The following is a 16,130-nucleotide window of genomic DNA, read 5'->3' on the forward strand; positions in this document are numbered from 1 at the left end:
GGTTTTTCCACCTTCCTCAAATAACAAGTCATCTTTTCATTTTTACCTAATTTATTTATGTAACTAACCAACAAAATTTATTAGAACTAAAACTAACAAGTAGGTACAATATAACTGTCAACTGTCAAAAATATAAGTCAAATTATTAATGTAAACATTGTTAAATCAGAATAACAATTTACTGTTTTTTACCATTCTGCAAAATACAGTGTTTTTAAATAAACGTTAAAATGTATAGATACTTACGTAATAGAAAATAGATATTGTACAGGGCGTCAATAAGTTATATTTCATGAATGAAATACCATGACGTCACTTTTACTTTTCCTCCCTAGGGAGGAAAAATATTTTACTCCCTAGGGAGGAAAAGTACATCTTTGCTCCCTACAATCAGGTCCGGAAAAGTATACTTTCGGTAGAGGTAGGTGGAAATAATAATTAAAGTAATAGTCTCGGAGAATTGTACGGTAAATGTGTATGGGCCATTCCACGAACATACGCCTGTTTTGGATTACTTCGACAACGAATATTTTACTGTGCAACATAAGAAGTACGAAAGTAAATAGCGCTAATAATTATTCCAATAAACAACAATGTAATTTGCAATTTACTTTCGTTCTTCTTATTTTGCACAGTAAAATATTCGTTGTCGAAGTAATCCAAAACAGGCGTATGTTCGTGGAATAGGGTATAAAAAACTCAAACAAAAATATCAACATAGGATAGGATATAACGACATAACCACAAATTATCACCGCTTGGCAGGTTACTTTTCCCGTGTTGCCAGCTGTCGAGTAAGCTTTTCCCCTCAATGTACCTTAAAAATTCCCACTTTTATGATAAAATTCCCTCCTATGCTTCTATTAAAAAAATCTGTGAAAATATGTTGAATTATTTTCAAATATTTTGATTTTTTAAATATTTTACAATTTGGACTGGAGCAAAGATTCCCTTATAAGTTATCTTTTTCCCTTTTATGTTGAAAATTCTTGCAAAAAGGGAAATTTCCCTCCGTTTGCCAAAAACATTAGTTCTCTTCCATCCAGTGAGGATTTTCCGTTGACCAGTAGCGGCAATTTCGATGATTAGTATAACCGTTAAGTGAAAAAGTACACTCAGCACAAACATAACGTCTTCTAAATGGATAATATTGTTATCCGACACGTGTATCATTCGCTCACAAAAATGAGTTCTATCGAAATCGTCTTCCATGAGGGCCTGAAGAGGTTCATTTGATAGGGATGCATTTTATGATGCATTTTAATGTTTGCTATCGATGTATGGCTAACATTGAATGTAGTGGATGCCTGTTTACTTGATGTATGTGGGTTTTCCTCAAGCTCAAGCATAACATCTAATTTGATTTCACCATTCAGTGTTTTGACAGCTTTTGTTTTTTAACTACTTTACATTACCAAACTGTTCGTTTTATTTGTTCCTGTTATTTTTCTAACTAGTGCGAAAAGTGATACTTTCTCGCACGCGACTGCCGTTGACCCGAACGAAGCGATAGCGGAGTTCGTTCGGGCAAGCAGTCGAGTGCGGGAAAGACACTTTCCGCAGGAGTTAGGAATAATGTTTTTTCTACGGCCGTACGTTTGGAACATACAACAATACAAAAATGTATGCAAATTTAATCGTTTGGAAAAACAAGAATGTCTTTACTTATTGCTTGAAAATAATGGAAATAATGGAAACAAGTTTGAGAACAAAATTGGAGCATTATTTTTTTATTTATTCTTACTATCGTATGATATTCGACAGAATATTTTTAAATATTTACATATAAAATTCAAGTCTGTATAAAAACATTCAGTGCCATTTATCCCAATTAATGTGACACATATTTTTCTAACAGACATATAAACAAGACATAACAGACAAGTGTGTCTAAAAGACACACTTGTAAAAGTGAACAGCACAGTTTAGGGAGCGTTCAGGTATTACGTAACGCGATTTTTGAAGATTTTTAACCCCCCACCCCTACGTAACGCACTCTTATGGGAGTTTAACTATTGCGTAACGCAATTTTTGAAGATTTTTGACCCCTTTCCCAACCTGCGTTACGTAATACTTAAACGGTCCCTTAACAAATATTGAGACGAAGATATCAATAAAATATTAGTTAAAATTATTTATAAATACAGTTTTATTCGTGAAATAATCTTACAGCAGTACACTCGAGCGCTTAAAATTGTCGATATTTATTGTCCTCGTGATGATTTGACATTGTATGCAGAACTAAAAGTTTATTATGGTACATTTTCTTAAATGTGACAATTGTCAAAACTGGAAAACTCGTTGTAAATAAACAGAAACGATCTACCTAAAATTATTATTAGTAGTAATTACATACACCACAGCTCTAAAATTATCGATTTGTATCCCAAGTGACACTTTGACAGTTTTAATTTCATGACCCGAAGAGGAGTGAAATTATGTCAAAGTGTCACGAGGGCAAAGTCAAAGTGTCACGAGGGCAAAACAAATCGATAATTCGAGCTCGAATAATTCGGCAAGATTATTTCATGAATAAAACTGTCTTTTTAAATCATTTTAACTAATATTTTATTGATATCTTCGCCTGAATATTTGCTAAACCTGTTTCTTGTTTTTTGGTTGGCTCACCATGTTCTTGCAACACTGATGATGCTCTTTTTAGAGCGAAAACGTTCTGTTCGATGTTTGTAGCCCTATAGGGCTTTTTAAAATAATATACCTTTTACCAAGACCAAAATTTTTTATTAAATTTTACTTGTAATTAATGGTATACAGCCAGCTACAGGAAATTCTTCCTAGTGGATGTTTCTTGTTGTTCTCTGTGACAAGTTGTAAAACATTAATTGTCATTAATGTCACTGAATGTATTTTTCCGTAGCAACGAAGGGCATCTGATGTAAAATACTTAACGACGGGAAATTTATCCAAAAATTATCAGTAATAATTGCACAAGAGCTCTAAAATTCTATATTAATTTTAAAAATCGAGTGCAATTTGTTGCGATTATTTCATGAATAAAACTGTTCAAAACCAAAATTTTATTGTAATTTATTTATGTAAGTACAAATTAGTACAATTAAACACACAATTGTTATAAATATGTATTTGACGGTTGAAAGTCATCACTTTTATAATTTTTAAAACATTTGTCATTAATGTCACTGAATGTATTTTTTCGTAGCAACGAAGGGCATCTGACGTAATATGCTTGACGACGGGCAATTATCAAAAAAGTTATCAGTTTAATTTAGATTTCTGTAGCTTTCTATTGGTCAGAATCTCCTATGAATGAAATAATCAGTAGTAATTGCACAAGAGCTCTAAAATTCTATATTAATTTTAGAGATCGAGTGCAATTTGTTGCGATTATTTCATGAATAAAACTGTTCAAAACCAAAATTTTAATGTAATTTATTTATGTAAGTACAAATTAGTACAATTAAACAAACAGTTGTTATAAATATTAATTTGCCGGTTGAAAGTCATCACTTTTATAATTTTTAAAACATTAATTGTCATTAATGTCACTAAATGTATTTTTTCGTAGCAACGAAGGGCATCTGACGTAATATACTTGACGACGGGAAATTATCAAAAATTATCGATTTAACTTAGATTTCTGTAGCTTTCTATTGGTCAGAATCTCCTATGCTATGAATGAAATAGTCGCTGTAATTTTAATTGTTGTAGGTTTCTATTGGCCAGAATCTCTGAATTAAATAATCGGTATAATAATTTAGATAGAAAACTCTTTAGACAGGATTAAACACGTGATGAAAAATCTTACTACACGATTGGACATTAAAATAATTAAAAAATATAATCAATAAAATAAAATTGGTTTCCATGACATGGCAACGATTCAAAACCATTTTTCAGAATTGAAGTTAACGAACTTCAAACTTAAATTAAAATACTGACAACTTAAATGACAACTAGCAAAACAATTTGCTAAGTCGTTTTAAACTAATGTTGCCACGGAAATTTCTTAAAGTTTTTTAATGGACACCATCTATAAAGCACATTGCTGTGGCTATTTCTTAACTTGCGTTAAGCGTAACCTAAACGGGAAATAAGTTTTGAGTATATTGTAATAAGTTTTGATTGTATTGTAGCAAATTTCGGTAACCACATGATTTTAATTTATTTTATATTAATTGTTGTAATAAACTTGAAAGCGATTATATTTTGAAATAAAGAATAAAGAGACCTTTATTCACTAAACTTTTCGCGAAATAGTTTGGATGTTTTTTCGCGAACTTTTTGATGTCATATTTGACGTATGTTAGTCCGGCGTCCCGATGAATGGCTTCATTTGTTATGAACCATGGAACTCCTAGTATTGATCTCAATATTTTGGACTGAAATCTTTGTATGATTTCAATGTTGGAATGTGCTGCGGTTTTCCATAATTCTAGCAGCGTAAGTCCACACTGGTTTTATTTTAGGATGGATTTGTAGATTAATATTTTATTTTCAAAATATATGGTTGTTAATTTATGACCAGTTGTTTTCGCTTAGGAAATATATGCTTCCTCCAGTTTAATCTTCTGTCCAAGTACATGCCTAGATATTTGACTTCATCCCCTTGTGGGATTCCTTTATCGTTTAAGTATACAGTCGGACATGTTTCCCTACGCGTGGTAAATGTTTGGTGTACTAATTTGTTTTCATTTATTTTGACTCTCCATTTTGTCATCCATTGTTTTATTATATTTAGGTTATTTTGTAGGATTTCTGAGGCTATTTTGGGATTCTTGTTCGATGATAGTATTGCCGTATCATCCGCAAATGTGACTGTAGTGATAAACTTACGTACATAGAAATCGGCCCACTTAAAAATTTGGTCCATTTTGTATGTCTCATATTTCCTAAACCTGTTGGCCGATTTAAGTGATTTTTCGAACATGTTATAGCCTGATTCTTTAATAGTTAATTGAATAATAGGTACTAAATTAATGTGTATAAGTTAATGTCAGAAATAGTCATGACTAAGACTAAGACTAGTAGACTAAGTTTAAAAAAAAGGAGTTCATCACTGGATGCCTCCCTACATATCATTCCCAATTGTCAGTCCTATTACTATTGTCTGTTATCTACCTAAACATTTAGGTTAAGATTATATAGCTATATTGTAATAAATGTGGGGTTAACAAAAACAGATTTGACGTGTTTCGGTATTTTTTATAAATATGTACAGTAACCGAAATAATGAAATTATTCCATTTGGCTTTTACACACTGTATGCAGTGAAGTCACATTGCGACTTATAAGTTTAATTATGTCATTTTTATCTATCGTGAAAAGTGTTAAACATATTGGTAGGATAGATAGCCAAGTGGGTCAAGCAGACGAACTGCATTCAGTTCACTGTAATGATCTATACTAAATTAAATTCCAATAAGCAATGCAGTGCATGTAAACAACGATTTTAGTTGGTACAGATGTTCAAAATTTATCTACTCGTTCCATAGTAACAGTATATTGTTAAAATCACTTTATCACTTTTTTTCTCGATTATTAGTTTTTATTGTATAGTATATAAATTACTGTAATCACAGAATACATAGGTAGTGAAAAAATAATCCTATTAATTAAATTATTGAATCATTTACGCGATTAGACAGGTAACTTAGTCCATTCTTTCACGGTTTTTGCTCTAAACATTGAACATCTTGACATGAAATTTGGCATACGCATAGCTTACATGTCAAAGAAAAAAAGTGATATTGTGCCGACGTGTGCTTTTGCCCTGGGGGTGACTTTCACCCTCTCTTGGGGTGAAAAAATATATGTCCAAAACAACTCCGGAAATGGGTAAACTGACTAATTTTAAGTAACTTTTGTTCTATAGAGCTTTTTCGCCAAGTCAACACTTTTCGAGTTATTTGCGAGTGAATATGTTCATTTTTCAACAAAATAACCACATTTTTAGACGGTTTTTCGCAAATAACTCAAAAAGTAAGTATTTTGTCGAAAAAACCGTTCTTAGCAAAAATATAGCCTATAAAAAAGTAAAAAAAAATGGTGCACGCGTTAGGTCTCTGGATCTCGTAGAACCAGAGTTATAGCCAATGAAATATATATTCATATTCACCAAATTTCAAATAGAATATTTCGACGTGAAATATCCAAAAAATTAAGCACTTTTTGGGGAAAACCCATTTTAACTTTTTTAAAGTGTTTAACAAAAGCTTTATTTCTGTTTTTACGAAAAGTTTCTAGCATTAAATTTAAGCAAGTTACGCTCAAAATAAAGTTGGTCCCTTTTGTTTTTGCAAAAAAAAATCGGGAAGACCACCCCCTAATTAGCAACTTAAATGAAATTAATCGTTGCCGCTCCATAAATTATTTTACTTATATTGTTTTTATATGATCTGTAAGTTTCATCGATTCAAAGTGTTTATTTTTGAAAAAATTTGGTTTCAAAGTAAAATTTTTAAAAATTTAAATTTTGAAAAATATGCTTTTTTTCAAAATAACTTAAAAATTGTTAGAGATACCAAAAGTCTCGAAATACAAAAAAAGTCAGATTTGCTTTTCTGAATATCATGTATTTTTTTGTTTTTCTGTTGGACAAAAATTGATCAAGATTTGATGTTTCGAAATTTGCATACATTCGTGATCAGTGACTCGTTCAACCCATTTTAACTACAGCCGTTACAATAATAAGGACTTTGAACCGATGAAACTTACAGATCATATAAACAATATATACACGAGTCAAGAAACTTGTGAAGTCGTTACGATTAAGTTCATTTAAGATACTAATTAGGGGGTGATTTTCTCGATTTTTTTACCAAAACCAAAAGGGACTAACTTTATTTTGAGCGTAACTTGTTTAATTTTGATGCTAGAAATTTTTTTATAAAACAAAAATGAAGCTTTTTTTAAACAATTTAAATAAGTTTAAATGAGTTTTCCCCGAAATATGCTTCATTTTTTGGTTATTTCACGTTAAAGTATTCCACTTGGAATTTGACGAATACGAACCTATATTTCATTAGCTACAACTGTGTTTCTACTAAATAAAAAAATGTGATATATTCACTATTTTTTTAAAAATTTTATAGGCTACATTTTTGTTAAGAATGATTTTTCGACAAAATACTTACAATTTGAGTTATTTGCGAAAAACCGTCTAAAAGCGTGGTTATTTTGTTGAAAAAATGAACATATTCACTGCCAAATAACTCGAAAAGTATTGACTTAGTGAAAAAACTCTATAGAACAAAAGTTACTTTAAATTAGCCAGTTTACCCATTTCCTGACTTTTTTTGGACGAATATTTTTTAACCCCCAAGAGGGGGTGAAAACCACCCCCAGGGCAAAAGCACATATCGGCACAATATCACTTTTTTTCTTTGACTTGTTAGCTGTGTGTATGCCAAATTTCATGTCAATCAAAGCGGTTCTTTAAAATTTAAAGGTTTTGCAATATTTTACCGTTAATGAATGGACTAACTGTTATTCAAAAATATTCAGAAACTGAACGAAATAGCCATCTCGTTTGTTGCTGATGACGACATCGCTGTCAACTAATGTTTATATCTCCTGCATAGCTTATGCGAATAAACTTTAATGTATCGCTGGTTTAAACCCTGGCAAGAAAACAAAAATGCTAACTGAGTAGTATAAAACCTGAATGGATCTGCTACTTAGACTAAGATACGTTGATTACGCAGTACGGTAAAAGATATGACCTTGCTGCTCCATGTTACTCACTCTTTAGATCCTACTCTTCGAGCATGTATATATGAAAAACCAGAATATAGATTAAATATATTGACTCTTTGTTTTTTATTGTTTCAGATGTCCTGACAACGGGCCCAGGGCCACCAGAATGCCTGCGGACGACGACTATGGCCGAAGACAGATCTCGTTGCCGCAATATGCCTCTCAATGTCAGTCGCCTTCTAGGTCCGCTCATTGTCCTGCTGGTTGCAATTCTGCCGAAAAGCAGCAGGATACTCTCTCTTCTCATCGCTATTCGAACGATAAGACTCTGCTGGACGCATCGGCGACCAATGATCGTGAGCGATACGTTGCTGCGACGGAACGATTCGCACAGGATCGCGCAACCCCTTCGGAACGTTACGCCACTGATCGGTTCGGTTCGGAACGTAGTAACTCGGATCGGTTGCCGTCGGGTGAGCGGTATCAGGGTGTATCAGAACGGTTTCCTCTCGGAGAGCGACCGCAAACGTCTATTTCGAATGATAGACTTCTGCTCAAGGAACCACTGCAAACCTCAGGGCACTGTCAAAATGAGAATAAAGCGGTTTATCAACCAGAGAGGTACAGTTTTGATATTGTATTCTTAAAACCTAGTTTTAGCAACTTTATATATTTATCTTATTGATATTCGTTGTTCTAGGTACAATTATGATAGGTCAACTAATCCAAGGTTCCCCGAGAGGTACACACCGATTCAAAATATTGGTAGTTTGGATAGGTACCACTCACACGGAACCGTGGACAGGTATTCGAGGACTACAACGCCTACTGACAGGTATCACACCTTATCGACTGATAAAGAAAGAAGCGCTAACAACGACGACCGTTACGTTTCTACCACAGATAGACACATGTCAAACACGGAACGTCACATGTCGAACACAGACCGTCACACTAGTAGCGGTTCCAAGACAGAACTTTGTAGTAGAGAAAGGGAGAGATCGACGAGTTCGGATAGAAATAATAAGGAAAGGGAGTATCAGAACCGATATGAACAGTACGTTAACGAGAGGCTGGGACAGGATCGCTTTCCAGCTATACCTTGCCCGGAAAGGTTCGCCACGCAAGAGAGAATTGAGCGACCAGAGAAGATGGCTTTTTCTCAAGTTTCTTATTTGGAACCACCTTCTCCAGCACCGGCTAGTGACAGGTTTGTTTCCTTTTTTAATGAATGTTCAATGAATTTGTTCATATTTATAATATTTTGATCAATGTCTTAATTTTGTGAAACAATGCTTATATTTTATATTGCAATCAATCTTGTAAAACTAAAGAAAACAGAAGTATAACCAATAATGATCAGAGCCTACTGAATACAGCGACAAATAATTAACACCTTGGAACGAATTTTCCACGCGGTGGTGTAGCCTTTTAACAAAAGCAAACAGTTTTAAGCAGTCATCTCTATAAGAAGTGCTAAAAAGCTACTTCTTCTTCTTTAAGTACCGTGCCCAAATTTTTAGGCGTGGGTAGCTTCCATAACAATTTGCCGATATCGTTCTCGATCTTGTGCGGCATGTAACAATTGATCTGCTGATAAGCCAGTCCATTGACGAAGGTTTCGGAGCCATGAATATTTCTTTCGACCAATTCCTCTTTTTCCGTCGATCTTTCCATTGAGTATTAACTGCAGAATCCTGTATCTGCTACCTCTCATTATATGCCCCAGATATTCAAGTTTTCTCTTTTTTATCATCTTCATTAAGTCAGCTTCGCCTTGACCTACTCTGTTTAAGACTTCTCTGTTTGAAATGCGTTGAACCCAAGATATTCTGAGCATTCTACGATACGACCACATCTCAAAGGCTTCTAATTTGTTCATCATGTTAACCTTCATGATCCAGGTTTCACATCCATATAGTAATACAGGATACACATAACATTTTAGGAACTTGATTCTTAGTTGTAAGTTCAGCTGAGAGTTGCTCAGAATAGATCTAAGTTTCATAAATGCTCCTCTTGCAATTTCTATACGAGTTTTAATTTCTTCATCCGGATTTAGTGTCTCGTTATTCCAACATCCTAGGTATTTAAAATGGTTAACTTTTGTTATTGATTCATCATTGACAATTAGTTGCGTAGGGCCGACGTCTTGTTTACTAACCACAAGTAACTTTGTCTTTGTTGCATTTATGTTAAGTCCGTTATTGGAGCATTCCCTAGTGACTCGATCTATAAGGAATTGAAGAACTTCGATATTTTCAGCCATGATCGCGGTGTCGTCTGCATGTCTGATGTTGTTAATAGTTTCTCCCCCGATTCGAACTCCACATTGTCCTTCCAAGGCTTCATTAAAAATTATTTCTGAGTATACGTAAAAATCTACTAAAATAGATAAAATCTTGGAATCTAATAAAGGAGAGAATAACCAACGTAGACTTGGTCTTATTAGAATATAAATATAGTAATATAGTCGTATAGTATAGTGTTGTGTCGTATAGTGGCATCATCATAATAATCATAATTGGCTTTGCAATCCTTTGTGGGTCTTGTCCTGCTCGTAGAGAAGTCGCCACTCTTGTCGATTTATAAAGCCTTTTTCTTTATCATCAATCCATCTTCTACGTGGTCGTCGTCTACTTCTTCTACCCTCTTCATTTGAGTATGTCAAATCTTTTTGTACCTACTCACTATCTGACATCCTAGCAATGTATCAAGTCCCTCTTAGTCTCATCATTTTAATAAAAATTTCACAATTTCTTTATCTGTGTATAGCTGTTATAATTCAAGGTTATATCTTCAATGCCGTACTACATTTTCTCTCTTTGCTATTATTAGTTTTAATTATTTTAAAATTATGGTTTTTCTTCTTCTTCTTCGTGCGACTAACATTACTCCTGTTTGTCTGCCTCTTATTCTGTTTCAGTTGTTGTTGACTGTACATTGTCTTTACACCTTTTCGGCGGCCTTCCAACGGATCTTCTGCTATATGGCTTGTTGTTTTCACAGATGTTCGCTAATCTATCTGGTTCCATTCGGTTTATATGTTCGTTCCAGTTTTTTTTTTCTTGTTTTTATTCACCTGTTAATATTTTGAATTTTGCATTGTTCGCGTATACTTCTGTTGCTTTGTCTGTCTCTTAATGATAAACCCTATTCATGTTAATACTTTCATTTCGATATTGCTGATTTGTTGTTTCGTCTTTCTTGTATCGGTCCTTGTCTTTGCTGCATATGCTAGGATTGGTCTTAGGTCTTAGGATTAGTATGACCAATTTTGGTTTTTAAGGTTTTAATTATTGAACCGTAAGAACTTTTATCATTCATACCTATAGGACCAATTTTATCTTGCTATATGTTAATAGGTCTTCGTGGTGTGATTACCATTTGTCAGTACCGCTTGGGCTAATATTTCTTTGTTCTTCAGGGTTGTGTTTCAGTACTCTCATGCTTTTCCATTCTTCTCTAGACCACGTCCCTCCTATAACACCTATGTCTACCTAGCTGTTAATACTTTCCTAGTTAAAAAGAATTTTTGACCTTTTTTACTTCATGTTTAACCCCGTAATTTATTATGATGTATACTTTTCATCATTATTCTCAACGTATTCTACGAATAAAGGCGAGTTGACATTACTAGTGAATAACGAACGTGGCTCACGCTTACGTATTTTGCCCGTGCTATTGTACAAATTTTATTATCTATTTTCAAACTCGAGCAGTACATTTGTATTTATGCATTGCATACAAATACAAATGTACTGCTCGAGTTTGAAAATAGATAATAAAATATCTACAATAGCACGGGAAAAATACGTAAGCGTGAGCCACGTTCGTTATTCACTAGTAATGTCAACCCGCCTTAATGGTGCAGCCTTTCTTACATAGTTGTTTTTTTTTCTGTACACGATTGTCTGGTACTCGCTTCTCAGTAACGAAAAACTTGTCACATCCCTGACCGGGTCAAATTTCTCAACAGGGTATATTTCACCTTATTTCTATGTACTCTCACTTTGCCGCATTGGGTTGTTGTTGTCAGCGCCGAATAAAGGGGCGGGCGAGCCGGGCGGTCGCCCGGGGCGCCAAATTGTGAGGGCGCCAAATTTTGAGGGACGTCAATATAAGAATAAAATATTTTATATATTAACTTTGAACTTTTTTCCTAATATGATTGAATAAGTCTAATATTATTTAATTTAAAAAAAAACTGTTTCTATCTATAGTCAGAATTCATAACTCAAAATAAAGATTAATAGATTAAAATCAAAGCCCACTATTAAAAATAATACAACCTAAGAATTGTTATGGATTGTATCACACATACAAAGTTAATGCAGACTACAGACAAGTTGTTTTACGATCTAAAAAGTGTGTTCATTTTTTTTTGAAAGGTCACGTATTTGTCACGTATAACGTATGTCAACAATCTACTTAAATGTAGAGGAAGATCAAATTTTAAATTATCAACAAACTGTCGGCTATACTATACTGGCGGGAATGTTATATACAATGGCCTCATTGGTTAAATAATATTTAGTCTTTCTGTAAATTTGCATTAACAATGGCGCGCATGCTTTGTGAAATAAAAAAAGTTTTGTAAGATATTGATTGTAAAATTAATAATTTTTTATTCTTTCTATGTTAAATAGATTTAGGTAAGTTGCTATCTACGTAATTAAAAAAAATGAATAATTAATTTTATGGTAGGAAATCACAATATTCAATCGCACATTGTCATGAGGTAAACGACGAAACTTTTGAACATTTGAAGTGATTTTTTAAAATTTTTATTCTTATCGGTTTTGTAAATACATTATTACCTATTCTTTCATTGTAAAGTGATTTATTTATTGTTTTAATTTTTTTTTACCAAACTATGACTTATTGACGGTTAGGAATGATAAGTTCTTCTTCACATGGATGTACAGAAACCTATTTCGAGTACCTACTTTGTAAGCGTTAAGATGTTTTATTTTTGCACAAAAACGGCGCGTCGTATGAAAAAAGGGTAGATTTTTTGGCACAAATTGAACGAGAAATTCTAAAATTATTATTTTCTAAATATCTCAGTGGCGTACCTAATATTTTTTTTAATTTAGACCATACCCGTATGCGCGTCAATGATGGATATAAAATGCTTGATTTTATATCAAAGAATGCGCAATAATTTTAGAGCAATAAATGAATCGTCGGTTTGTTAGAAATATTTCAACACCCCGTTTCTCGGAAAGGCGTTTATAGAACAAACTATCATCATTTTTTCATGTAAAATTACTCATTAAAGTTTGTCGCACTTATTTAGAAACACCCTGCATCCTTTCTAAGAATTTCCACAGTTTTCAGTGTATTCCTTCACTTAACCGTTTTCTCCAGTTCTTTCTGTTTTGCCAGTCCCCTTCCCAAGGATTTCTTCTTTCCATTGCTTCGTCCACTTCATCTCTGAAAAATCTTCGGGATCTGCCTCTCTTTCGTCTTCCTATCGGCCACGCTCTGTTATTCTGTTTATCCAACGTTTTCTGTTTGCTCTTCTTAATGCCAATACCAGGTTAATTGCTTCTGTTATATCTGATTTCATCCCCATTATTTTCTTAATCTCTTTGTTATTTATTCCATCTCTTTTTGTTACTCTGCAGCTTCGCCTTAGGAATTCCATCTCTATTACTCTTTTTGTGTTTTTGGTTTTCTTATTTATTATACAATTTTCACACCCATAAATCAGGATACTCCTTGTCATAGAAGTTCAATTTTCGAAGAGACACTTCGAACTTCGATGTCTTTCTTCCATTGCTTTTCATAGCCTTGGTTCTAGGTATCGAGTCACAGGCCTACTCATTATATAACAAAACAATTAATCAAGAATTTTCAATTGAATTTAGATGATTGTAGATGCCAAGGATATGACAACGGCTTTAACATGAAGGGAAAAAATAAAGGCGTACAAGCTCGTGTTTGCAAGGAATATCCTCGTGCTTTTTTTATACCATGTGGATGCCACTCCCTGATTGGAGATGCAGATTGTGCGCATGCAGTGCGCACAATCAACATCTTTTTTGGTATTGTACAACGTTTATACACATTTTTTTTCTGTTTGTTGACAATATGTATTTGTCTTTATCTTTTTGATATTTGAAATTTTGATTTTTTGCCTTTTTTACTATTTTTTATGTTTGCAGTAAATTTGTATATTAGTATGAAAGGGCGCCAAATTCTGTTTTGCCCGGGGCGCTCAAAGCCCTAGAACCGGCCCTGGTTGTTGTTGTTGTTGATTACGCACAAATACTTGAGCGGAGTGAATTTATTTGCATAAATATACCTAAAGTAAGTTTTAGTTATTTTACTTGTTCTTCTTCTTAGCCTTCTATCGTCCATGTTTGGACTTAAGCCTCTCCAACTCCTTACATCGGTCTCTATCCTGAGCAACATATTTCCAATTTGTTCCGGCTATTCTTTTAATATCATCAACCCATCTCATCTGTGGTCTTCCTCTTGGTCGTGTACTTTCGTAAGGTCTCCAATGTTGTATTATTGCGTTCCAACGTTGGTCTTTTAGCAGTGTGGCCTGCGAAGCTCCATTTAAGTTTAGAAATTCTATCTGACAGCCGCATACCTAAGATTGCTCTTTCCATTGTGGCTAGTTTATTTATATTTGCCTTGGTTAGGGTCCAGGTTTTACATCCATATGTCATGATAGGAAGGATGCACTGGTTAAACACTTTGCTCCTCGCGCATTGAGGGATTTTGCGGTTCTTAAGCAGCCAATTAAGTTTTCCACATCCTGCCATGCTAGTCTTGCTCTTCTAGTAATTTCCGCGCTTTGGTCCTTTTTGTCAAGTTTCAGGATTTGGCATAGATATATATATATATATTTCTGGGCTTATTAATTTTTAGACCGACGTATTAGGAGCTGCCTGCGAGTTTCTTCGTAATAATTTGCAGTTCCTCGAATGTACCCGCTATAATCACAATATCGTCAGCGAATCTGAGGTGGTTTAACTTGTTGCCATTAACGTTAATGCCATAGGTTGACCAATTTGGAGTTTTGAAGACGTCTTCTAGGGCTAGGTTGAAAAGCTTTGGCTAAAATGATGTTATAATAACAAATAATTATTTAATTCCCATAACCCAGGCAACCAAATAACGTTTACAAAACGTTGAAAAGACCTCATAATTATCACCAAACCACGTCAGTTTGTCACGTTTTTTCGACGTCGAAAGTCACGTGAATATGTCCCACCATAACTGACGTCATTTTTATCACGTTTTAAATAGGTGATATAAAAAACGTAGTTTTTATGTCGTTTTTTAGATTATTTTTCATTTTTTGGATTTAAAAATACACAATAATAATTATTCGTATGGGTATTGTTGGTATTGCAATTTTTCATTTAACTGTTTTAAATTTAGCTTATAGGCTAAGGTATACCTACTTACTGTGTCAAAACTGAAACAACATCTTCTTCTTCAGGTGCCATCTCCGCTACGGAGGTTGGCAATCATCATAGCTATTTTAATTTTTGAGGCCGTAGCTCTAAAAAGTTGTTTTGAGCTGCATCCAAACCATTCTCTGAGGTTGTTCAGCCATGAAATTCGTCTTCTGCCGATGCTTCCTCTGCCATCTATCTTTCCCTGCATTATGAGTCGCAGGATGCCATACTTCTCGCTCCGCATCACATGTCCGAGATACTGTAGTTTTCTTTCTTTAATTGTAAGTTCAACTTCCTTCTCTTTCTCTTTTCTTTTCTTCTCTTTCTTCTGAAACAACATATAAACTAATAAATAATTTATTAACAAATTCATTTAATTAAACTCGATAACACATAATTAGTTCATTAACAGAAAATATTCACCAAAACAAAACACATAACCTCAAACCGTCTTCAAGAAGAACTATTGCATTAAACTAACTAACTACTAGTCCAGAAAGCCACTGCGCATCCGCTAGGAAAAATATTCCGATTCGGATTTTTGCACAATCTTACTCAAAAAGGACCCCTTTTAACAAATTTGCATGTTGCCAGGACCAAAAGTGGGTCGTTAATTTTTTAAACGTTTTTTTTTTTGTTTTTCTCGTAAAATTATTTTTTTTTGCATGGAACAAAGTTTTTTTAGGTTTTTTTGGATCATTCCAAACAGAAAAGGCCTTTAGTGACATTTCTCTAAAGTTGATAGTTTTTGACATAATTTAAGCGATTAAAAATTGAAAAATTGCGAAATTGGCCATTTTTAACCCTCAAAAACTATGTGAAAAACTGAAAATTTGAATGTTGCCAAGGTAGGTAGATATTCTTTAAACATCGATTGATGAAATCCCGAAGAGTTTTTTGCAATAGAATATTCAAAACTCCTTTGTGTTTTAATTGCTAATCAAGCGTGCGCGACACTATTTTCCACCGACAAAAATCCCGAAACAAGTCGATTTTTATTTTTAAGTAACGATATTGTGGCATATATGG

General features: G+C 33.8%; 1 protein-coding gene across 1 annotated transcript in view; it reads left to right on the top strand.

Moving 5' to 3' along the window:
* Positions 1–16,130, top strand: part of LOC114337994 (uncharacterized) — a 371,509-nt gene that overhangs the window by 338,438 nt on the left and 16,941 nt on the right. Inside the window, exons 3-4 of the mRNA XM_050646854.1 lie at positions 7,813–8,298; positions 8,378–8,887. Of these exons, the coding sequence (XP_050502811.1) occupies positions 7,844–8,298; positions 8,378–8,887 (965 nt within the window). The 5' untranslated portion in view covers positions 7,813–7,843. The remainder of the gene's footprint in view (positions 1–7,812; positions 8,299–8,377; positions 8,888–16,130) is intronic.

This window comes from Diabrotica virgifera, chromosome 3, assembly GCF_917563875.1.
Source record: "Diabrotica virgifera virgifera chromosome 3, PGI_DIABVI_V3a".
Lineage (NCBI taxonomy): Eukaryota > Metazoa > Arthropoda > Insecta > Coleoptera > Chrysomelidae > Diabrotica > Diabrotica virgifera.